At 43.3% G+C, this 25947-nt stretch overlaps 1 protein-coding gene across 2 annotated transcripts in view; it reads left to right on the top strand.

The window, feature by feature from the left end:
- The window catches only part of TSPAN18 (tetraspanin 18), a 121464-nt gene that overhangs the window by 75997 nt on the left and 19520 nt on the right, over positions 1 to 25947 (top strand). For both annotated transcript variants that reach the window (XM_050975431.1, XM_009102139.4), the window contains exons 3-5: positions 18830 to 18919; positions 24199 to 24290; positions 25039 to 25233. In XM_050975431.1, the coding sequence (XP_050831388.1) occupies positions 24228 to 24290; positions 25039 to 25233 (258 nt within the window). In that variant the 5' untranslated portion in view covers positions 18830 to 18919; positions 24199 to 24227. The remainder of the gene's footprint in view (positions 1 to 18829; positions 18920 to 24198; positions 24291 to 25038; positions 25234 to 25947) is intronic.

Below are 25947 nucleotides of genomic sequence, written 5' to 3' on the forward strand. Positions count from 1 at the left end.
ACCATTGCATTGAGCTTTAAATCCTTTGGGCAACTAAAAATATTATTTTTTTTAAGGCAGCTCTAAAAGAAGCATAATGTTTTTTCTAAGGTTAAACAATTAACTCCTCCTTCTAAATTTAGCACCATCCAAAACTGAAAACCTAAACTAATGAAAGGACAATAGTCCAGGATTAGTAAACTGCTGTCTTTCCCTCCAGCTGTGGGACATCAAAGATGTATAAACCCTCATGTTCTGTGGCTTTATTGAAAATTCTCTTGTATCCTTCTGAGTGATGTGGAAGGGATGGGATGTTACAGCTGTGTTTTGACAGAGCCTCACTGCATTTTGCTGGTCTTTCATGACATTGCAGAAGTTTCTTTTGTCCCTTATTGATTTCTATTGTTGTTCTTTTGAGACAATTTGCCTGAAAACAAAAGGTCTTGGTTGCCTTCAGTGTGACTTATGTGGCAATGATGAGTTTGCAGCAGAGATATCATGTGCATACATTTGGAGTTGGCTTAACTGAATTAATTTTTTTAATGAATATGACAATGTATCAGCCTAACAGAACCAAAGTCACCCTCAAACCACTGATTAGAGGAAAATAATTAGGATTGAATGATAAATTTAGATTCAACTGCAATTTACAGGAGTGTTTGTTTAAAGAAGAGCCAACAAAAAGACTCTTGGCTCTGAGGATCACCAGGAAAAAGCCTCTTTATATATTACAGCCATGTAGCAACCAACTCCAGAGATGAATTGCTGAAAGTGACATGTCTGATTTATTGCCCACTGCAGCTTTGAGAGTGTTTGCAAACTGAAGAGTTATGGTTAGGATGATTATAATTGGGGTTTATTTTATTTTAGAGAGAGGAAGAAAATAAATATATCTTTGTAGCTCCTGGACGTAGATGACTTCAGTAGTTGCTTTTGTTCCTTAAGCCAGCCTGGGCTGCAGGCTGTCATGTGCCTTTTCCCTGCAAAGGGAGCTGAGGCTGCTCAGTGGGAGGAGAGCCCCAGGGCTGAGCCCATTGCAGTGGGACAGCAAAGGGCTGCACAGACACTGGGCTTTGCCAGAGACAGGTAGATCTGGTAGGGCAAAAAATTACACTGGTACCCTGGTGTGAAGTTCTGAGGAGATACTCGGGCTCCATGCCCCTGGAGAAATTTTTTTGCTTTTTCTGGTGTATCAGTAGGTCTGCAGCTGGTTTTGTTCCTGCTTCTTATAGCATGGATTTGTCAGTGCATTGGAGCTGGAGAATAACTCTCAGTGTCTGGTCAGAGTGGTCTGTAGAAGATGCTAAGATCTAACTAGTTAGCTCTTTTATATACTATTCACTGTGTTACTATTGTTCATTCTGAATCCCCCAAATGCTTCCTAACTTGTACACAATGAAATTCCAAGAGGCCTTTTGAGCGAGGAAAGATAAGGAACTTTATTCTGCCTAGTTCATTGCACCATCTGTAAGTTAGGGTTGTGCAGAAAAGTGTGCTCTATTTAATCTAATTTTAGCTCAATAGCCTGGCTAGTAGGTTACTTGTGTTCCCTGGTGAGAACTGGGAAGACCAGGAATGTCAACCTGAATCTTCTGTCTCCCACATTCCTGCCCCATTGACCCCACCTCTGGCTAGTTCAAACAGTCTATCTTGTTTTGATTAAAATTTCCATCCTAGATTCACAAACATATCACAAAATTCCTGGTTTTGAGTTTTAAAACAAATTCAAGCAGTAAATGTCTCTTCCAAACCAGAAAGAAGTTCTCAGCTCAGACTTAGGCTTCATCTGGAAGATGCAGCATGCTCTCAGGAAGTCCATGATATTCCATCATGCAGAATGATAGATGAAAGTGAGTTGGCATCAGAATGCAAAAAGACAAAGATTTCAAATTAGAAAATGCGTCGTCTCAGAGATTGTGTTTTCAGCTTCTGGCTGTGCTGTCTTATAGAAAATATTCAGTTCAAACCTCTATAGTTTCTGTTTGTGCTGAGAAAAAAGAAAGAAAAATCCAGAGAGAGCAAATTCCTTCAGACATGATTTACCTCTTTGTGCTACCTGTATTACCAATGTGGATTTATGCTTTGCAGAGACCTGGATAAAATTAACTGGATATCCAACACAATCAGAGAATATTCTCACTAAGTTAAGTAATAATGAAGAGGAGATGAACTATCCTCTCACTGTTCTTGAAACCCTCCTATTTTAATATCCTTCTCATCCTGCTGGCAAGATGCTGAAGCAGCACCAGCCATCCTGTTAAAACACAGAGTAGTCAGATGTTTCAATCAGCTCAGATTTCCTTGAACACTTATTCAACATTCACTGCAACTCTTATAAAAATGTCTAGACAAGCCATTACTTAGGATTCCAGCTCATTTTGTAGCTGCTGCTTTACAACATTCTGATTTTAAAATACAATTTTACAAGTGTTGCTTTTACTGACTACATTTTCTTTTTCACTGTGCATTTCTACATGCCAAGAATATGAGCAGGCTGGAAAAGGGACCAGTGTTGTAACAGAGAGCTCTGGCCATTCTTGGTTCTCCTACTGTTAAATATATTTCCTCTGGTTTGCATGATTGCATATCATAATGCATATAGTGAATATTCAAAATATATTGAAAGCAAATATTTGCTGATCCTATAGCTCTGGAAAAGAATATTCTATGTGCTTTCTCTCAGAAAAGTTGTGTGGATACAGCAAAGTACCTCTGGTAAATCAGACCCAGCCAAGAAAATGGGAAGGTTTTTACCCTACTGACACTCCTCTTTCACAAAGTTTCTTAGTCTGAGCATCCAGCAGTGAAGTGGGTGCTTCAATGCAAGTCAAGGATGTGTTGTCAGCCAAGAGTGGAACCAGAAGAGGAGGGAAGTGGTACAGGGACTGAGTGCCACAAAAAGAGCAATGTGAGGGTGCCCAGAGTGGGACCTGTCCTGGGGATTGTGGGAGATCCTCCCTTTGTTAGAAGTGCTGAGAAGGTTGTGCCAAAGGGAGACACATCAGAAAGGTGGCTGGCTCTGACCCCACTGCAGAGAGCCAGCATGCCCCAGACAGTGCCTTCTGTGCTTCGTATCCCCTGCTTTCCTGAACAGTAGCTTCCCCGTGCTCCCCCCACAAACCTATGAAGAAAAATGGAGAGGAAAAATTATTTATTTAAAGTCTAGTACTTTGAATAAAAGTATTTTAAATGCAGTGAAGCTGCACTTATAAGCCTGTATGCCTAGTAGAAGAAAACCCTCCCTAAACATGATAAAAAATAAATCCCCCTGAGTCCTCAGCATCCTGCTTGAGTCACTAATTCCCCAGGGCGGAAAACAAAGCAGGCAAAAAAAGTTTGTTTTTACATAGCAAAGCCAAAACATCTCCAGTTCTGAGTTAAGATGAGTCGTGGGAGCTGTCTCCTCTTTAATGTAACATGGGCCCAGTATAGGTGAGTTGATAAATATACAATTTTTTTTTTTTCCTCACCCTATAGAGAGCACCTATTCCTTTCTGTGGGACTCATGTCTGCGTGTGTTTTTTTTTCTGGAGCTGCCCCAAAGTGCACGAGGACCAGTGACAGCCAGCACTGGGCTCAGGGAGGGCTCAGATGCCTGAGTCACATTTTCCACAAGCACAGCTCCTTGTCTGGCTCCAACAGCCAGCTCCAGTGGGACATTGTCCTGCTCCTTCTTCCCTTCCTGGCTGCCTGCACAGGCTGTCCCATCACTCCTCTTCTGAAGCTTTTTGTTTCTTTGAGACATCTCTGGCAAAGACTTCAACATCCTAAGGTTTCTACAAATAGTATCTGCAGCTCCTGAGGGAAACAGCAGAGTACTCCCCTAGTGCCCTGAGGCTTTATAAATACATTCCCAACTAAAGGCAGTTTATAAATCTACTGAGCCACAGAACTGCACATATTTGATGAATATTCTCCACTTATGATGGGATAGGAGAGCAGGGAGTGAGCCTTTGTGCTAGCAAATGGCCCCTGCCTGGAAGCAAGTCTGCTATCACTTTTTCTATGAACTGCTGCTCAAGGCTTGACCCAGAAGCACAAAAGAAGGTGCATTATTATAGCTGTTCTGATCATAGCTGATAATTGTTCTGTTCTCATTCATAAATTTAATGGTTTGTTAATAACATCTGATTTGGGAATACAGCATAGTCTATCAACTAAAGGTAGCATAATGACATTAATAAGGGTAATTGAGGTGTTTCTATGACCTGCTTGCTCTTTGGTTTGTTAATTAGAAATTACTTTTCTTAATATATAATAGAAATAATATTACTTCCCTGTGAAGCCTGGGAATCTTGAAGGAAAAAAAGATGTCAGTCTGTGCTGTTAGTATGTTGCTGGAATATCTGTAGGGCGGTGAGCATACGGACATGAACCAGCCCAATATGTGTCAGGTACTGTGGGTCTGTGTTTATACCTTGGATAAATAACTGCATGTGCTGTTTCTTATGGCTGCACGTGTCTCTTGTGTCTCTTGTTGCAAGTCTGGGTGTGTAAGGCTGTCTGGGATCCCTGGGATTGATTAAAGAGCTGTTACAGAAGGAAATGGAAATAAGAGACGGCTGCTGAGCATTTAACCCTGGAGAAGAGCCTTGGCATTCTATCTTCTATCACCGTTTGCCTGTAACTACTATTAGCATTAATTATGGAGATACTTAGTGAACACCCTGTTAGCCCTAATTAGAGCTAATGGAAGATATGTGTGGATGTTAACAGGACAAGAGACAACCAGGCTTCCATTTCTAAGGCTAAATATTCAGTAGCTCCCTCTTAGACATAACCAACATTCTATAATCATGCAGTCAGACTCATTCAAAAGCAGAACAGTTTCTCCTGTCTTTTTTTTTCTGTCTCTCTCTCTCCAGTTATGGCCACCTTACACTATTTTTGCTTAAATTAAAGAGCGAACAACAATGTGGCAGTGACCCCAGTTACCTTTACTAATGTAATTATGCTACCTCTCCTCTATTCATAGTGCACCTCAGAATCAGTCTTTATTAGCAAACCATTTGTTGTCCCTTTTACTGTCCTTTTAATGAAGGCTAGTAGAGGCACTTAAGTGGAGCTGCAAGGACTTGGCTTTGTTCTGAACAGAGACCTTGTGACAAAGAGCTCAGGGCCTGAGTGCTTGAGCAGGTCATGCAATATCCAAGGTATGTAAAGCTCCTATCACTGTGCTATTGTTTGAAGCTGTAAACACCTTCTCTTGCACCCAGTATCTTTGGTATTTTGAAAACCAGTGTTGCTGAAGAACTGAGGCTGAAAAATGTAGAGGTTGTCTCATTACCCTGCTGTTGTGAACGATGGCACTTCCCTGCTGCTAATCTCTGCCCAGCAGGTCAGTGTCCTCATGGAAACTGTCTTTTCAAAACTGACTTGGAAACCTGTAACCCTCCCTGAGAGCCCTGAGCCTGCCTTGGGGGGTGTCACACTCATTAGGGTAGGCTGTGCTCCTCTGCAGTCCATTTCCTTTGCCATGGACAAATGTGGTGATCTCAGTTAGCATACTGGAAAAAAAAGTGCATTTTTTTTCCAGACAATCTATTATATAGTTCTGGGGTTGCCAGTGCAGTGCCACTTTGAATGCTTCATAGTTGCAATCTTATTACCTATAACCTGTAGCTCCCAGGTACTTGCTGGCTGGAGCCATCTAGGAAGAAGTTCCTATCACTAGATTGATTGAGTATGCTATCAACTGATTTGGAAAATAACATTAGAGCTTTGGGAAGAGAAAGGATAAGTTGTGGTGTGTCCTTGACAAAAAATATCCCATCCTTCCCTTGTGTATTGCATAATACTAAAAATAAACACAAAAGTATGTACATATCTCTCTCCTTCTGAACTACAGACACAACATTTCTCAGTTAACCAGTGAAAGTGCCAGTGGTTGCCTTCCTGCAGGATGGTGCTCTGTAAAAGGTACATTGGATAGATGCCAGTGTAAGGCATCCTGAACATGCTTTGGAAGTTTCTTTGTTTGCTCTTTACAATGTTACTTGGGTTTCAGTAGATGTTAATGTTCTAAGGAAACATGTCACAGGTGTTAAATGGGTGCAGCGTGTTCTCAAGAGAAAAGTCACACAGCAGGGTCACCCCAGCTTTCCAGCTTGGTGGCTTTCTCATTTTTGATACATGAAATATATCTGAGGCAGTTCCAAGCATAAGCACATCTGTGCTTGGCCCAGGTGCCACATTTGCCCTTTTGCAGAAGGTGCCCATTGTGAGCACTGGCTGAGGATCCTACCACTCACACCTGGGGCTCATCTGGGGCTGAGACAAGGCACTTGACTTCTGGGGCTGAGTGGGAAGTTGGTCTCTATTCATGTTTACCTGGAGGATGAGCTGGGGAAAGGTGGGTAGATTTCAATTTTAGCTATTTTTGGTGTATTTTGTTAATGTTTGTATCTATTTTTCCAATTGTGTAGTTATAAAAGCCTGTTTCACTTAGTGGTGGTCACAGAATCTGTTCAGCTTTGTAATTAATGCTACTATCTTTAATATGTAAAGTAATGTCAGACCTACATGGACCTTTTTTAGTGGCCATGTGAAGCCTAAAGTGCCTCTATTTAAAACAGTGGAATAAAAAAGCTTTGGTAAAAGGCTGATGGTATTTTTCTTCAGAGTTTGGAGTAAGCTTATTGATTTAGGAGCTCTTGTACATTGTATGAAGTGGACAGATACTAGGAAACCTTATGCTATGTTATGCAAAGTTGCTAATTAAACTCTTAGCTGCACAGTCAAAGTGGCAATATCCCAACTACAATATGGCTTACTCCAGTTTTTGGGAAAGAATAATGTTTTTCTGTGTACCTCCATTTAGATCTTTTTAACAAAGAGAATAGATACATCATCTTTAAAAAGGAGAAAAGCATCCACATTATAAAGTTTCTATTAAATTGCTCACTAAGCCTTTAGGTACAGTAGGAAAGAAAATGATGCTGTAAAGGGAACAGAGTCATGACATATCATTTTATTTCGGCTAGAAAAATGTGTCCTTGCTTGGGGCAGAGCTGCTTCTCTGATGAGGCCATGGTCTGCTTGTGTGGTTGGGAAAATGAAACACGGTCTGACTGGAGATATTGTCAAACCCATCGAGGTTAAGCACCCTTTGCCCCAGGCGAATTCCCTTGTTTATATGAGTCACTACAGCTAGGCTGTAAAATGCAGGTCTCCAAGCAAAGCTGGGGTAGTAACCACAGGTGGTAACTTAAAGCTGCCTTCATGAACTAAATCCTGCATTTTCAACCCTTAAAAAAATGAATGTGTAGAGTAAATTCCTCCCTATCTTGGCTATGACTCATATAAATATATCATACTTCTTGAAGCAGATATTGAAAGTCTCCAGCCAAAGCCTTGCACATCTGTGCCTTAATTAAAATCAGTTTATTTGTAGGTTAATAGCTTATACCAAACCCACCAGTGTGATAATTTTTTTTTATTAAATGGCTGAATGAAATCTGGCATTACAGTAATATCCCATCCTAGAATGAATTTAAAAAAAAAAAAAATCTCCTGACCAAATAATGGTCCAGTTGAAAGGACTAATTTCAGATTCACTGAGCCAAAAGCAAAGTTTAAGTAGTGACAAAATCATTATTCTGGGTGTTTGGTATAGATTTAGCAGTATTTCATTGATTTACAGAAATGAATTCCCTGGGTTGCTACTGATAGATTGTAGCTCTCTCTGACTACAATTTTTTATCAGAAGGATATCCTGGCTTTTACTCCAAAATGCTTTGGAGTCACTTAATTTATTTGTAATCTTCCCAGGATAGCAGGGAAAGCTGCAGATAAGTATTAGCTGAGATACCTGAGCAATGTGACCCTGGCATAATGGAAAGATAGCATATTATATGAGATGTCATCTCACCAAAAAAATGAATTTTAGGAGCTGGTATTTCATACAGGATATGTAAAATGCTTAAATGGAAGTTTACTTGGCACTCGTTTTTGTTCTCTTACTCTTTTTGACTCACAGATTTGTTTGGATGCTTCTGAGCAAAATCGGATTTTCTAAATGATAACTCCTATGCAAAATCAGATGACAAAAAAGATTAATATGGTATGAGATATGGTAATGATACATGGCTAACAGTGTCAACACCATGCATTGCAGAGGAGAAGGAAACTTAGGAAATAAAAGGTAAAATAGAGCCTCTCAAAATTTGAAGCAGTGGAATGGATGAGGAAGAGAAACACAGACAAGGCTCTGCTTGGAGAAGAGGAGGGGGGACAGTTCAGTCAGTCAGGGCAAGGTGAGCCCATGCTTGTTTCAGCAGCTGCAAAACTTTGGGGAAAGGTTGCACATCTCTGCCTGCTCTTTGGGTCTCAAGGGGCTGAGAGGGGAGAACTTGGCTCTGCTGATGGGGAGTGCTCAGTTCCAAGGACTTGCAGCATTTAAACAGCAAAACTGGTGAAGGACAAACGGAGTCAAAGCTATTCTGCAGGGTTTTCCACGATGGGCCAGCACCATCACCTGCTTTCCCCTGGCCCATAGGGAGTGTGCAGGCTCAGAAAAGGAGCTCAGCCTATCGAAATGATAGATCCCTAAGCACGTCTCCTGCCTCTCATATTTCTCTGTGCATCTCTGGTACTTCATCTTCCATCTCAGCAGAGTCACACTGCACTCACCTCTAGAGCACCTGGGTGCACAGCTTGAAAGGATGGAGGTTAAGTGTGGGCTCAGAGCTTGAGGAGGCTGATGCAAATAAACTGGAAGGCCAATTTACATTAATGCATCCTGTGTTCAGATTAATGTGCTTCATCCAAAAGATGTAAGAACAAATCTGTTTTTCCAAGCCATGCAAGTAGCTGATCCCTTACTGGGGGAAATTTTGCACTGCAGCTTTTCTGCTATGAGTATGAGACTATTGGAAGTGCCTCCTTCAAATTCCTGGTTGACACTGTGCTGACTGGAAAACTTTAGTTCCTGAGGTACTTCTAAAGGAGCTACATTTTCCAAAAATGTCCCCATGCATTATTGCACCTGGGGCTTCCAGGATACTGATCCTTGATCCCAAATGCCCTGAAGACTCCCACATCTCTGCTGGCCCCCTGGAAGAGCTGGTTCACACCGTTGTCAATGGGGAAGAGCAGGGAGGGCGGTGTGTGGGCTGTGGTGCTGGACGTGGAGTTTCAAAGTGCACTGAGTTGGCAGTGGCCCTGTAGATTGCAACCAGGATGCTCTTCCCCTCCAATGCACAACCCCTGTGATCCAGCCTCTCACTGTCTGGGGGTCCTGGTGGTGCTGGTGATGTGGGATGTCAGCTGTGTTGGGGACAGTGTCCACTTTTAAGATTACAAAGCTTGCTGTGTCTTCAACAGAAGGTCATTGACTTGGAGATCTCCCAGTGAGAAATTTCCTGGTGTGACCTGTAGAGGAAACTTAAAGGGGTTGTCTGTTTGAGGGTGCAGGAGAGCATTTTTGGAGCATCAACTCTAAATGTATAATTCTACAGTTTTGAGCCCATTGTTGAGAGGAACATGGAGTACAAACCATCTGACATTTTCTGGTCCATATGAAGGACCTCACCTGGGGTTTTTGTACTTGAGCAGTTTTAAAAAATACTGGCAGTCACTCAAAATACTTGTTTTCATCTAAAAATGACAATATTTTGAATACTGTCTTCTAGGTACATTTTTTTCCTGTTTTCAGTAGAGGCAGCCTGGCACTCTCATAGGATACTGAACTAAATCTCTGAAACCCCACGGGTGACAGAGATAAGTGTTGCTGTTAATTATACTAAATACAGGGTGGGGAAGGATGAGGAACACCAGCTTGAAATGACTTGCTAATGTCTGTGAGTTTCTGTGAGAGATGTTAGCAGAACTGGAATATAAAAGTGGTTTGAGCACTAGACAGGAGACCACAGAAGCTGCCCAGGACACTTGCTGGGTATTCTGGAGCAAAGCCCCATCAGCTTTATAAAGGACACAGCTTCATAAAGGGCTTTCAGACTAATGTGGAGAGCAATCTAAGGCTTAAATGGTATTAATGTTCTGATGCAAGGTGGTTTGTGCATCAGACACGAGGAATGGTAACCACAAATCTTGTAATGAAATTTGTCATAAAATTTATTGTCAAATGTATTTTCATGGCACGACTCCACAATGTTTTCAGAAAGATTCTTTTCCCTGTGCTGACTGCAGGGATGGGAGAAGAAGCTGTTAAATGCTGTGTTTCTTGAGACAACTTTTCTTGTCCTAAATGCAGAGCAACTCTGCAGCCTGACTAGGAGATTGTCCCCAAAGGCTTGTCTCTCTGTGCTCGGGATAGCTGGAACATCCTGTTGTTTCCTATGTTTTCTCAGCCTTAACCTAAGCTGCTTTAGCTCTTTGCTCTACAAACCTCATTTTGGTACTTTTAAAATATGGGGGTTTTAGCTGAAATGCAGCATTTCTTTCAAATTGCATTCTGATCAAGAAAAGAGACATAGCAAGGTGTGGGTATAGTGAGCTCCAGCCACTGAAAACTGGTGTGATTTTGCATTCAGAATTCAGCCCAGTCCTGACTGAGGTGGAAGTTAGCCTGTTCCTCATAAGAGATCTGGTTTTGTTCTCCCTAAGAAGGTTACCTCGACTTTCAAAATCAGAATTGCCTGGTTGGGTCAGACTGTGTTTGTGCTTCTTTTGGGTGGGAAGAGGAAGGTACTCATCAGTCCATCTACAAATTGTTTTTGTACCGATTGAAGGCCATGGGATCAGCTTGTGCCTTCATCAATCACTGACACATTTGTAATTGTTCCAGACCTTCTGATTTGAATTAGAAAAGGTTTCATGTCTTTAGTGTCTAAGTCCTGACTTCCAGTGGATAAAATAGAAGCGAAGACTGAGTAAAGCAACCAGAGTATTTCCATAGTTACATTTGCTGCTTCAGTTTTGAGAGAGTCCTTAGGATGCCCTGTGAGTGCATGCCAGTTTTTATGTGTATGTATGACTGACGGTGCTCCAGGTTTTGCCCCAGTCTATACCCAGGGCTCTTGCAAGCCGGTGCTGCTCTCCTGTGTAATTTAGGTTACAATAGAGCTAAAAACCTACTTCACAGTCAGAGACCTAATCCTTTCCCCCCAAAGCTCACAAACCTTAAAACAAAGAGTGCCTGGGGAGACTCTCTGGCACTCTATTAAATATCCTTGACGAGAAAAGGTTTCTTACAATTGTGGCCTTCCTAATAGGCACCGTGGGTAGTATCAACACAAAGATATCTGTATTACATGGTTTGACCTGCTTTAACCTCAGCCAGTCTCTTGGAGATTTAGAAAATATCTGTTCCATACAAAGGTCTTGGCTTTCAGGCAAAGTAGAAGGGGTTTGTTTAGAGTCCCAGCTTTGTGAGAGATGTTATGCTTTTTGTGGGTGAAAGTCACCCCACTGAAGCTGTCTGAAAGCCTCTGGATCCATGTCATCAGCACGTAAGCTCCTGATTTTGTTTGCAAAAATAAATTACTGCCCAAGTCTCTCCACTTAAAGACTTTTACATATGCACTGTGCTCAGGGAATAGGGATATTTTGAGAAAGAGGGTATATTGTTCACAGTGTTTCCTTTAGGGGAAGAAAGGTACAGTCTTCTAACTTTTAGTTGTTGTGGAATGCTTGATCAAATCTTAATGAAAACTAGAACCTCAATTTTGGAGGTTTTTACATCCTTTAATTCCCCCTCCCCTGCACCCCCTTGGAGAAGTTTAAGTCTGTCAGCAATACAAGTGGGATTTAGATCAACCTCTGAGCAGTTAAGTGGTAAGGAGATTTCCATAAGGTTATTTGGTTCCCCTCCTACATGTGGAAGGATGAGGTCATGGAGGGAGAAGTGTCCTAGGTAGCCATGGAAGTGAGTTCCCCCATTCTGGCACCTCAGCAATGCCTGAGGCTCCTGCCTCCTGGGGTGTCCCCAACCCGTGTTGCCCTCGTTGCCCATTTTTCCTGCAGGGTGGGCTGTGCAGCCACGGTGGGGTGTGTCTCAGGGGCTGTGTGCCCCACAGTGTGCTGGTGGCAGGACCAAGGTGGGCGCAGGACGGCTCCTTGGCGAGAGCCGCACGCGGGGCTGTCCGCGCGGCCTCAGAGACGCAGCCCAGGCGCCAGCGGAGGGACTTGCGTTAGGCACCTCTTATTTCTTCATTTCTGAGAGAGCTGAAGGGCTGCCAGACTCCCTGTGTCTGATGCTGGGAGAGGTGGCTGTGTTGCTATGGCACTGGAGGTGTCTCCAAACCCCACTGCTCTGGCAGCTGAGCCGGCTCCCAGCAGCATGTCCTAATTGCGGCTGTGCAGCAACAAAACAAATATTCGGAGATTTCCATAAAGGCTGTAATCAAAGGAGCATCCCTTGCTTTTTAATATGTGCTGAGTGGGTTCATTTGTAAGCTTATTATGACTTCAGAGAGAGAAGCTATTAGGATGATCATTAGCTGCCTGTGCAAATAACAAGGAAAACCGTGGCATGTTCCAGAATAACCCCCTTTGAAAGGTCTGCACTTTCAAATGCATTAACAATAACCAGCCATGCTGTCTTTCATGTTTACCATGCCATGAGTAAGGACAAAAGAGAAAGGAGAAGGGGACAGTAACTGCATGCTTTCAAAATAAGTTCGGATGGAGAGAAAAATGAGGTGTTAAGAGAGCAGCAAACTCACTAGCATGACATTGTGTGTATTGACGCAGTATCTGTTATCCATTGGGAAAGCAAAAGCAGCTGGGAGCCAGCCTTTGAGTCTTGGCTCATATCTCACTTGGTCCCTGTACTCCTGTCATCTATGTATGAATTGTGCTCGGGGTCTTTTGTGTGCCTGGAACCTGATGGTTGCTGGAGCACTTAGATTATATGTCTTATGGAGGAAGAGAGAGCATTTAGAAACACGTATGCCAAGATTATGGGATTTATTAACTCTCATTTATTTTCCTGCAGAACATCTGAAGCCCTCTCGTGGGCTGTGGCCATGGTTCACTCTCTTAATCTGAAATCAAAAATATGTGTAGTAAAAGATGTTGAGTGGTTGGGTGTTCATACCTTAATTGGGGCAGGTGTGGTTTAGATCAGTCACATTTACCTTTCAAACCACATTAGCTGCAATTTTATGTGCTAGAGTAAGTTAAAGGTGCTGATTACAGTGAAACTCAGTTAGATTTGCACATGAAATATTTATGAGATATGTATCAGTTTGACTATAAGCAGGGTAACTTAGACTTCAGGGCTGCCTCTCCTTCCTAGGCCATTTCTCATGTCATTTTGCTGTTCAGGTTTTCCTGCACATATCACAACCTATGCATTTATTTCCTGTAATATCCTCTTCTGTTTAGAATCCATAACACTTTGGGATGTATTATTATTATTCTCATTAAAAGCATTTAACAGATGACCAGAAACAGATAAATAATGTCACTTCTCAGATTTCCAGAAATACTATTTTCTGGATTATTTAGTATTATTGAGATCCCTCAATTAAGATCTGCTTTTCTTACAGGCTCTTTTTCCTAATCTTTACTTTTCTAGACTGACTGAACCTGACTAAATGGACTATTTTGTTTTTATATCTGAGTAGGCTGTTACCTTGAACAGAGAATTTGGTAGTTTTCTGGGGTTTGGGGAGCTTCTGTCTGGTTTTGGTTTTGGGGGGAGGGGGTTGGGTCTTTTTGTTGTTGTGTTTTTGGTTTTTTGTTTTGTTTTTTTTTTTTTTTTTTGTACAATAGTTACTGCATTTGAAGTTCTGTTTGAGATTTCTTTTTAAAAAGGAATTAAAGTTATTACTTCCCCAATTAAATGATCCCAAATAGGGTTAGTTTTTCCACACCTCTGCCTTATGAGAAAACACTGAGAATAAACACGACAAAAAGAAGTTAACCTATTGATCTGCAACTCCGTTCTGCATTAAAACAGACGATACAAGCAGAGATTTCAAATTCCCTTGCCCATGGCTCCCTGCCTCTGCTCAGACAGTCATGGCTTCTTTTTCCTGCTAAGGACATCAACATCATCATCTTTCTGATAGGACAAAATAAGCCCTGTGGCTTACAGTAATCCCTTTTGGTACCATCCTTACTTTAAAATATTTTTTCTCTGCCTTGTTTCCCTGAAGCCTGGGAAAATTCTTAAAATATTGAAAATCATTGTCTGAGGAGGACAAGGTTGCCACAGCAACTGTCCAGTGTTCCTGAGATTTATTCCTTCATCTCTCAAAACCATCACGAATGCCACAAACTGCTGAGGTACTTGCTGCAAACAAAGCAGGGCTATAGGAAAAGAGGACAGAAAAGAGCAATGAGGAACCAGTTGTTGTAAAGGTGAGATATGTCAGGCTCAGGGAAAACTCAGGAAAAAAACGTGGCAGGCATTTAGACTTTGTGTTAAATCCCCTCAGCATCTGCAGTGTGGTGCAAGCGCATGGAGTGTTCCACCCCGCGACAGGAGGTGACATGACAGTGGGTAATGTCACTTGGCTTGTGGTGCAGCTCCATGATCCACTCAGGAGGGTGACATTTATTCCATCCAGAAGGGAAATACTTTCAGAAATAGAAGGCCAAAGTTAACTGCCTCCCTTTGGGTTTGCTAAATAACAGCTTTCTGGGACAGAAGACACCTGACAAAGGGTGCTACTTGTCAGCCAGAAGTGATCATCTTTTTCATGGGTTTGGGACTGGTCTCAGCATGGACTAATGAGCAGAAAGCTACATTGGGAGTCAGGAGGTTTAGCACATCCATTCCACTTTTAGCCTTGGTTTTCTCATCTAATAAAAAAAAAGAATGTTGTTATACTACCAGTGTATATAATCTGTGGGTCATCTGTTCAGAAAGGCAATCGGTACCATATGGTTCCACTGTACTGCAGTTAATAGGAGGGAAAATACACCTGTGAGCTATCTCAGGGCTTTATTTTAAAGGAACAGAACTCAAAAGAATTAGAGGCTATCAGATGTTTTGGTTCTGTGTGCAGGATCTTCTTTTCTGAGACAGCTGGTTCCTGTGTGTGAGAAGCTGTACAAAAGAGCCAGATGTGATTACCTATGGAACTTTCCTTGGGAAGGGGCCAAAGTGAGCAGGCAGTTCATGTTTTGAACGGTGCAGTGTGAACATTTGCACCAGCTGAAATGGAGCGGTCTGTGGCCTGAAGCCATGCTGGCACTTCAAACACATAATCTAGCACTTTTGAAATGTTGCAGCATTTAGAATTGGTTCTGCTCTGGGACTTCTGAATTTCCATTCTGAACGTCTGTGCACGTGTGGGAGATTTTACCTCTGTATGATCTCATGTATTCTATGCGCACATTGTGCAAAGCTGCAAATACAAAACAGAGGGTAAGAGATGTACTAGTAGTTTTGTTGCAAAGCTGGTGTTATTTATTTGAAAATTTAGGAGGTTCAATCCTCCTGTGTGAGACTGATGTGCTCTTACACACACAGACTTTTGGCGGCAGAAATGTGCTCTTGTTAACAGCAATCAGGATGAGACGAGACCCAGTTGCTCTGCTTGTGTAGGAAACTTAGGGTAGTTTTGGAGGCAGCTCCGACTCATTTAAACACTGTCACAAGCCTCACATGCTTTTAGTGTTATCAAAGCCAATCAGGTTACTGTTTGCAGGTATAAGATGTCCCTAAGGGCTTTGCTCACTCCGCTGTACTGAGGAATTAAATGCTCTGAGGCAGTGCAACAGGCTCATTCACTCCAGTGTTGCAAGGCAAGGCAGTCATCGCTGGCAAATGGGCCCGCGTTGCAGTGACATTAGCATTTTAATGCAGCTAAAGAGGAGGTAGATTGACTGTAATTTGGTATCCAGTTGCACGGCCTTGTGCAGGTCCCCTCATGGCTGCTCCGCAGGGGCCGATTACAGTTACACAGTGCACTTTGGGATCTAATTGGATTTACATGCAGTAATGTCGTTGTGTCATAGCAACGATTCTGTTGCACAAGTGCTATGAAATTCCAGAACAAACAGTTATTTATGTAGGAGCAATAGTTACGGGATAACACATGGGGCTGGCACCTTGTGCCAAGGTCCAGGTCTAAATCAAAAAGTGTTTCATCTTTTTCTGAAGCCACTGCAAGGGAATGAAATTATTCTGATCCAGCTTCCACAGAGATGTTTCTCCTCACCTTTCACTGTGAAAGCACTGACCTGACATAGAGATCCAGCAGGACAGGACTTTTGTCTTCAGCTTCTCCTTTGTTTGAACATAGGGGCTGGCATGTGTTTAAGTGCATCTCAACCCTGCAAATGTGGGGAGCACGGGGGACTGGCAGTAGCTAGAAGCCCTTGTGACACACAACAGATTTCAGGGGTTCATCTGGTGGCCCTTCCTGTTCTAGTTAACAAACTGGATTTCTCACAAAGACAGCCCTTGCTTCTTCAACCTGCACACTCCATTAATTTCTTGTTTCACTTGCTGCCTGCTGTCTGTTTCAACCCCTCTCTGTCCCATCCCTCTTTGCTCTGGAGCTCCAGCTGCCTTTCTTGCAGCCCAATACCAGCAGGAGGCACATGTTTAGCTGCTTTTCCTTCATCAAAGCTGGCTCCTCGACGGGCTGCACTGTGAATATGAAGAGAAGCCAATGCTCAGCAAGGAGAGTTGATGTGGTGGCTGTGGACAATGTGCCAGCCACAGCTGGCCAGCCCAAGGATGATGCTCAGCCTCAGCTGCTGCTCCTGTTCCCACTGTGTTTCCCCAAAGACTGCAATTAAAGGCATCAGCTTGCTGGAGTCACAATTAGGCATGGTGGGTTTGCACTTTGTGCAATTCTCCCTAATGACAAAATCGTAGCTATTAACCAAAGAGAATCTGTTTGGCAGGGACTTCCTCCCCTTTAAGGCATCAGAGTCAGGTGGAACATTGCTGCTGCTTGGCACTAAACGCAGTCTTTCATCCCTTCTGACACAGTACCTGCTGGTACCTACTGAAACATTTAAACTCTTCTTCTCTGGGGTGCTGTAATTTCTTTAAAATATTGTGACTTATGATGGATAAAAAAATAAAACTCCTCTCCCACGCAGACCTCAGAGGGCTCGTAGGAATGTAATTATATGCACACACAGTAGGAGCAGGAATCCTATCATTCTGCTTATTTTCTTAATGATAGGTTTATATAGCACAGTGTCGTCTCTGCTCTAAAGTTAGAACCATCTTCTCTTGGCAGCATCTATCCCAAGAAAGTGCCACCACGGGACAGGGCAACCAAAGAAATTGTCTCTCAATCACACTTGCAAAGCACAGGAAGAAGTGTCCCTACACACCACAAGAACAGATACAAAGGTCAGCGTGGGCACTGGGCTCTGACTGCCAAACAGGGGCACTGCTGTGAGGCACTGTCCCTTGTCCTAGATGTTCCCTCTCTTCAGACCTGCTGAACCTGCTGCAGCCACCTCCCAGGCAGTCCCACAGCACCCTCTGAACTTTGACACCGGTGGGAAAGCTGTACTGATTGGGAGCAGCCCTTGTTCCCAGCATTGTGAAGTAGGGCAGTTCAGCCCCTGCTCAGCTCATGTCTCCAGCACTTCCCAGCAGAGACAGGTGGATTGGCAAGAGATGTTTGTACCCTCCAGATTTCCAAGGGGAAGCCATCCCTGTCCTTCATCTAGAGATGCAGGTTTACAGTGACAGAGGAAGGACATTAAATGTGAGGGATTAATGCAAAAAAAAAAGGTCTATGAACATTCATTGTGTGTTTTATATTGTAATAGTTTCAGCCACCTTGAAACTCCTTGTTAGCTTCCTGCCAAGAACAAAGGATAGACTTTTACTCACAGAAGTCTTAATGGCAGGCAGTTTTCAAAGGCACACTTACAAATGTTTGTGGGAAACAGATGTTAAATGCACCCACTCCCAGGAATCGTGATGAAGTGCTGGCACTGAGAAAGCAGGGAGAGACCCAGGTGACTTATCTGGTGCCTCACAGGGAAGCAGCAGCTCCAGCAAAGCTGCAAGTATGCCAAAACTATTTTTGAAGGATGAGTGAGTGAGTTACAGGGCTGAGCCCTATGTGAATATTGTACTCTCCTGGCATGGGGTGCTCTTTGGAGAGTGAAAGACTGCCCCATCCCCTGCAATATGGAGTTTGGGCTGTGTCAGATGTGTGGAAAAAGCAACCTAGGAGCAGGTGCCCTGAGAAAGCAAGAGTTAAGCATGCATGCCTTGCACATTAGTCTGTAGTCTCATCTCACCTTTGCCTAGTCAAAGGTTCTCTTTAGCATTGTGCAGGCAGAATGCCTTAAAACTTACTGAGAAAACTGTGATTGTTGCCTTGAGAACAGTGGCAGTCTGCACCTAAGTCCCTCTGCCTGCACCCATGTGTCTAACCCTTTTGGGTGGCCAGGGCTGTGGCTTTCTGTTCCTCTCTGATGTTGCTTCCCAGGCAGTGACAACGAGGCAGAGGGAGATGAAATAGTTTGCTCCCCTTGGCGTGACAGCTGGCTGGGAGAACGAGGGATAGCACCCAACATTTACACTGCTGCTCCTAATGGCTGAGCTTCCCAAAGATGCATTCCATCTTCCTTCCTGCCTTTTCCATTTTCCCAGTAAATGGGCTGTAAAGTCACAGCAGTTTAAAGTTTCTCTAAACCTCCTATAAAATATTGAAGGTGCAGCTGGTATTAATCTAGTCCTCTTGTGGTATGAAGTGCAGGTGTAATGGGACTATACATTTACATGTGGTCTGTGGGCATTTAAAGCACCCCCAAAGATTGTTAAAGAGATTCTGAGGAATTGAATCCCTCACTAGGTATTAAAAGCTCTTCATTAGTGCTAATGTACACCAAATTAAGGTGGCAATTAGACAGAGTACTTTCATCAGGATGGTGTGTTTTAATAAATTGTGTATTTAACATGATTGCATTTTATTGACTTCAGTAATTGTGTATTTTTCTCTTACAGGACAGGCTTGAATAGAAGGAGATACATGGGACACACAGACAATTAAACACTGGAAGAGACACTGTGCTTCAAGTCCCAAGTTTAGTAAAGGTGAGTGCTGTTAATAGCTTGCTCTTTCTCAATGCCAGGTACTTTCTCTGTATCTCTGTTGGAGCATCTTAAGGGCAGCCATGGCATGCTGGAGGCAATGAGAAACACACAGCTCATCTGCCACTGTCACCAATGAGGTACTGCAGGAAGTCATCCTTCCTTATGAAACTCCTTATGAAACTGCCCCTACTTTCTGTTGCATCTAGAGGAGCAGACTGTGAGAAAAAAACACTCTGAGAAGATTTTCTGGAAGGCCCCTCCTGTTAGATATGTTCTCTTAGGAGATCCCACCACTTTGGTGTAAAGTTGAATGCTGCTTGCAGATAGTGAACCCTGAAGTGAACCCTCTTATGGTAGGTGTACTTGGGAAGGAAGGCAAGCATGCTGAGCCAAGTCTCCATGCCTGCAAGCCAAAGGGTGGCCTGCCACATTGCTGGGGAGAGGACACCACGGAGCAATGCCAAGTGGTGGTGATCCTTTGCCACTGGTGCAGCTTAAAGCTTCAGGGATGTTTCCAGGGACACCTTATCTGGGACAGCCTCTAGAAATCAATACATTTACTTGAAAGAGAATCTAGTCCATATTTTCTAATACCTTTAAATAATAATTAGTAACCTTAACATCCTGCTATCTGGCACTGGTTCTGGAGAACTTCAAACACACCTTCTGTTTTTACTTGGTGCATTGTGTATGGCTATGAACACAGGTGTGGGTTGGCATCATTTCCTGCTCAAGCCACAGGCTAATGTTCTGTAGGAAGTACTGCAGAACTGGTTCTGATGTTTTAGAGGAAGCAACAGTTCAGCATCAGTTCAGTGGACAAGTTCTTCATGCGTGTTGACAGCAAAGAGATATTTATGTTGAGAGAAGATATACACAGATCATGTGATAGAAGAGCAGTGACTGAAAAAGTGATTTGCATGAGGGCAAGAGAACCTGCAGACATCTCTCTCAATCTCAGTTATTCTGTGCTTTCTATCAAGTGTTTGAGATGGGGGGACTGTGTTCAGCAATCAGTCAATCTGTCTGAATTTCTATACTGAAACACAAATTGTCTGCAGTGGCCTGTTAGGGATGGACAAGGGAAAAGGTTCACACACTTGGTTCCAGTAGAGGGTAGGAGTGACAAAATACAGAAGGTGTGAGGATTGAGACGGATGAAGATAAGGTGCTCCTGAGAGTTCTGACAGACTGGCACATCCATGAGATCCTCTTGTTCCATTTGCCACCAGGTAACTCAGACACACCTTGGGCAGCTGTTTTGTAAAGGTGTGTCTGTTTACCAAGGAAAGTAATCAAACATTGGAAGAGGTGTCCAGGGAGACTGGGGAGTCTCAGTCCTTGGAGATATCCAAAATTTAACGAATGTGACCCTAAGCAGCATGCTCTAACTTTGAAGTTGGATCAGATTTGGAATTGGCCCAGATTGGAGGCAGTGGGTTCTTGTACTCAGTGAAATCCAGAGGTCCTGTCCAACCTAAGTTTTTCAGTGATTCCTTCTTCAAAGAAGCAATCTAAGTGAATCCATGGGTTTCAATCCAGTGTTACAGGAACATGGGGGTTGAAGAAAATGTTAGTGGCAGCAAAGAGAAAAATTTGAGGCCTTTTGGAGGGGTGTGGTTGGGCAGCTGCCTTTAGAAATGTGAAGTTCAAGGCAGCTGCAAGGCATGCAAAGCAAATGACAAAAGGAAGGAAGTGGCTGGAGACCAAAAAAATGCATTGCCTTAAAAACAAGACTTTATTCCTAACTGATTACAGCAGCTGGGCTGTGTTTCCTGGCTACACTGCTGGGGACTTTTAGCCTCCCCATCCCTTTCCAAGATAAAATTAATGGGGGATACAGGGGAGAGAGAAATGTAGAATGATGTGCCTAAGAAAAAGCTGAACATTTATAGCTACATTTCAGACAAAAACAAATGCATCTGATGTGTCTCAGAGGTCAGAGATGGGACAAGCTAGGGAGAGCATCTGTCACCCACTGTCTTCTGCAGTTCTGACTGTTCGTGTTTGCTTAGCATTAAATGTCTCCTGCAGAGAAGAACTTAAATCTCTCACAGATCTGGGGCCTGGAGAAGGGGAGTAAAGGTATTTTTAAAGGGTAGATTAGGACACAGGCATTCAGTTTTTATCACACGTGTATCAGTGTGTAGTAGGAGTAACTCAGATAATTTGCCCTTTGTGTGCATGGCTTAAAAAGAAAAGTAGAATGAAAGCCCATCTTTGTGAGTCAGGACTGTCCTTTAATGTCAGTTATTTTAGCCATGAAGCCTGTCATCAGGGGCTCCAGGTACCTTCAGCTAATTATGGGAGGCTTGCATTGAGTCCTTCTGATGTGGAAACTCCAATATGGTTTGTTCTTGGCTTTACCAGCCCAGACATCATTATTGCCCCTGAGTTCCACCTGCTGACTGGAAGAAGTTTGGAATCTGAAAGTCTCAGTGGGTGTGGTCCTGATCTGAAGCACAGCGCAATGAGTAAGGTTGCACTTAGTTATTGCTTTGCTGTGAGAAGTGTAGTGGGCTCAGGAATTACAAATCTGAGCCCAGTGCCATTGCTGGGGACAATTTCTTGCCCAAGCAAAGAAATTGCGGAGTTTGCTCAGCTTTGTGTTCATGCTACCCCTAGGTTTTTGTGACTGACTGGTTCTTCTGGACAGTGAAGTTTCCAGGATCTGATTGCTCAATGGATTTAAAATCTCCCTTTCCTTCTTATGCTTGGAAAACACTTCAACATATTGAGTGGATGGGCAGGCAGGAGACATGCAAACAATCATAGCCTATGTTTGTCTTTGAAAATAAAAGTAGACCTGTATCAGCTCGTGTAAATCAAAGCAGTCCCAAGGGAGCTTGCTCACCTTGCAGAGGAAGCAGTCCCAGACATGGGACGGGAAGTAAGGCAGGAATGTGATTTATCAACACTACAAAGCAGCAAGGCAGTGCTAGGCTTAGGAGCTGCTGCTTCTTGCTTGGGCTTCTTGCTTGGGCATTGTTTTTTGTGTGGGTGACTGTAGTGGGCTGTGTGAATTATGTATAGTGTCACAAGTCTAAACTGCTTTGGGTTTTGTTCTTTTTTTTTTTTTTTACTAAGTCTACTATAATATGGATCACACAGGTGGGTGCTTAAGGCAGCAGGACTTTGAAATTTAAGACTTTGGCTAATTTACCAAGAGTTAGCCATTCTATGTTTTACTGGAGCATTAATTTTAGTGTGGTGCTGGGAACATCTAGGTGACACTAATTGTGGGACTCCTGAGATCCCAGTACCCTGTTGATTTGTCTGTATTTTCAAATCCCTCTCCAGTGTCCAAGTCATGTGTTAGTGGAGCTGAAGGCTCACCCTTCCCATGAAACCAAAGAATTCCCTGCTCAGCTCCTCAGCCTTCTAGCCTTCCAGATCCATTTTCTCTGTCAGATTTGCAGACATGGCTTTAAACAGTGTCAGGAAGCTGTGGGCATTTCCTGCAGGCCCACATCTGAGCTCTGTGCCCTGCCCCATCTCTTGCAGTCACCATCTTGTCTTTGAATTTCTCTGGGCAGAACAATTGTGTTTCAGGGTATAAGAAAATAAACTTTGTAAAGAAAAAACATTGCCCTCATTCTCAGGTTTAGATTCAGGTTTGAGTTTCTCCAGAAGCAAGGAGGATCTTTCCAGGATTCCTCTAGCAAAGAGAGTTCCCTGTGCAGTACCCAGCCAGCAGAGGCACACTGCTGTCCTGCCCCAGGTACAGGCAGCTGCCAAGGGAAAGCAGCCCACAGGAGCTTCTGTGAAACACTATTTGTGTCTCAGCCTGTTTTTTCACAAAGAAGGAATTGATTTGATTTTAATCAAGTGAAAGCAGTGTACCAAACACATACTGTGTAACAAAAATCTGGCTCTTACCTCAGGCAGCCCCGTGCTGGGAGCTCTGCCTGCCATGGATTTTCTCAGCTCTTTGGCTAAAGCAGAGCAGCTCCTATGGTCTCAGAGGGAAAGCACCTCGTGAGGCTCTAGAGCACTCACAGATTCTGTGGTTTAACAAAAACAATGGAGTGAAAGGCAGTTTTATTTCTGGCCTGGAGAAAATCTTGGATAATTTCAGTTTTTTTCTTTTAAGTGAATTAAATGGACTTTGCTAGCATAGCATATCATTAGATACACGTCTGTTAGGGAATAGCATTTGCAGTGGAGAAAGGGAATGAGATGCATTAAGAAGCATGTGGGCTTTGGGAAGGCTCCTCTGGGGAGCCAAGCAAACCTGTGCCTCTGGGTTTGCAAATGTATGGCTCCATCTGTGCACAGTGCCATGACTGCATTGTTTCAGTGGAAGTTTTACTATTTCATGTATTTATTTGTCTGTCCCTCTAGGGTACTTAGTGATATACTGCATATTTGGATACATAGTCACTTCATTACATAAACAGCAAGCAGGAACTTTTTTCCAGTGTAGCCTCACCTGGTCAGGATTTATTGCTGGTCTTCCAACAGAAGCACTGGCCAAGCAGTTTGTTGTCTAAATCAGACACTGAGTTTCTGAACTGTTTAAGATTCCTAGGCATTTTTTCCTGGCCTCAAAAGCTTTCCAACACTGATCCATGGGTTCTTCTAGCAAAAGACCTGTGCAGGGTGGGGAATAGAGCAGCAGGATCTCCCTGGCACAGGAACACCTCGCACTGCATGGTAAGCAGGTGCTGTGCCCAGGCTGAGTGACCACGTGAGGACATCCTCCTTGGGCCCTGCCATGTCTACACACTGCTGTCATTCCAAGCCCAAATGTCTACAAGCTTCCCTGTAGCTGTTGTCCATGTTTGTGTGGTGTTCATTCTGTAGAGGGAGACTGTATGAAGACAGCTGTCCCAAATGCTCTTTTTGTGTCTTCTAACTGGGCACAGCTTGTTCTGGCTCCTGTTTCAATATGACCTTTTCTCAGTGTGAAATAGACAGATACATTCAGTGTTTCTTAGACTTGACAAGCTTTAAAGAGTGGGGGCAAAAAAATTCTTCATGTGCAGAGGGATATTATTTCCCCAGTATCTCAGTCTGCAAGTAAAGCTAGACCTTTGGTCTCCTGCAACCTTCCCCTTCACTTCTGTGTTCACCTTCAGACCTTAAAGAATGCAAAGGGACCAGGCAGCAATCATTATCTCTTACTAGCCTGTGCTATGTTCCCCCTTCAGGTAAGAAAAGAGCTCTTCTCTATAATGAACTCCACAGGGTCTTGGGGGAAATACAAATAGATTGGAGATAGGATTGTGACATTCCAATAAAAATGAGCTTGCTAAGAAAGTGCTGTTGTTTTGCAGGAGGAATTGGACAAAGGACCCTGAAGACCATGGAGGGAGACTGCCTGAGCTGCATGAAATACCTAATGTTTCTTTTCAATTTCTTTATATTTGTAAGTATCTGGAATTCACTTTCTTTTCTGGATCCCCATTTCCAGCAGCCTGCTGTTTTCCAGCAGGATAGGCTATAATGTGGTAAAGATGCCACAATACAGAATATCCCCTCTGCTGTGCACTAGCAATCCCTGAGTGTTTTGCAACATCCAAAGATGCCCAAACATTCAGCAAGGCAGCACAGTGGTCACTGTTGTCTGAGTTATTGCTGTCCTTGACAGGGGAAACCACAGGGAAAGCTGTAACTAATGATGCACATAGTTCGTCCTTGAATGGCAGAAGTAGTCCTGGGTGCCCCGCTGAGGTTTTCACTCAGGAGCACTAATTTCCCCACCACATGTGGAGTCATTCTTAGTTGTTTTTGTTTTTGAAAGGAAGAGTGGGAGTGCCCAGCCACCGTGGCCTCTGTGGCAGGTATGGTTCACGTGAGCCCCTTCACTGTCCTCTACAGATGTGGCAGCAGATCAAGACTGTCTTTCAGCAGTACAGAGGGAGTAAACAGTTGGTAGAGTGATGAGTCAAGAAAGAAAGGTGCTTTTGCTGCAAATGATCCATTTATTGAGCAAGAGATACTAAGAGCAGCATGTCAGAAGTCACCTGCACAGCAGAGAATACATGCTTTTGCAGAAACACAAATTCTCCAAATTAATGTATTTGATCAAAAGAGAGCAATGAATCCAGTTTTTCTGCAGCAGTTGTTTTGTGTTGACCTGTCTCCCTCTCTCTCCTGTCCTTATGCTGTGACAGCTGGGAGGAGCATGCCTGCTGGGACTCGGAATCTGGGTCATTGTGGATCCCACAGGTTTTCGAGAGATAGTGGCTGCCAACCCCCTGCTCTTCACAGGAGCTTACATCATGCTGGCCATGGGAGCAATGCTCTTCCTGCTGGGCTTCCTGGGCTGCTGTGGTGCCATCCGTGAGAACAAATGCCTCCTGCTCTTTGTAAGTGCCCTTGCAATTTCTGTTGGCCTCTTGGTGCTTCATAGGGGGACTGGATAGATGAAGGTGGCTGGGATAAGCACAGGAATGGGTGTCTGTTGTTCTAGTAGTTATTCCTTCAGATGATAAGTAGGCTTAGGCTTAGGATACTTTTACACACTGCTAGTAATACAAATAATTTGCTTTTTCACCTATATAGATTTGAGCCCAGTCTGGGAATGTGTTTTAACCCTTTTAAGCTTTCATTCTAATTGACCCCATTTGGTTGTTCAGTTTTTTCTACATTTATAAAGTGACCAAAAATGGTGCTCTCTTGGCTACTTGTAGATTCATTCCTTGGGGGTTCACAACAAAGGAGGGAACACTGGGACACAGCCCCTGTGCAAGGGAGCTCCCCCATGTCAGCAGAAATGCCCAGCCCAGAACTCCATCATAGCAGTCATTGCTGCTGTCAATAGCTGGTCACTCCCTGATACAGCCCAGCTCTGCTCCTAAAATGAACCAGATTTGATACCTTTGGACAAATTTTCTCCTGAATGGCAGGATTAAATTTCAGCCCATGGTGGTCATCAATAATTACAAAGAGCTAAAATAAGTCACTTCTGCCCTTGTCCCCCACTCCTCCCAAGTCTGATAATGAAGGATTTCCAGCCATTATCTCCTATTCGAAAACATCCCTGGTTATGTATTGAAAGACAAAGACCAAAGACCATTAGT

This window comes from Serinus canaria, chromosome 5 (genome assembly GCF_022539315.1).
Source record: "Serinus canaria isolate serCan28SL12 chromosome 5, serCan2020, whole genome shotgun sequence".
NCBI lineage: Eukaryota > Metazoa > Chordata > Aves > Passeriformes > Fringillidae > Serinus > Serinus canaria.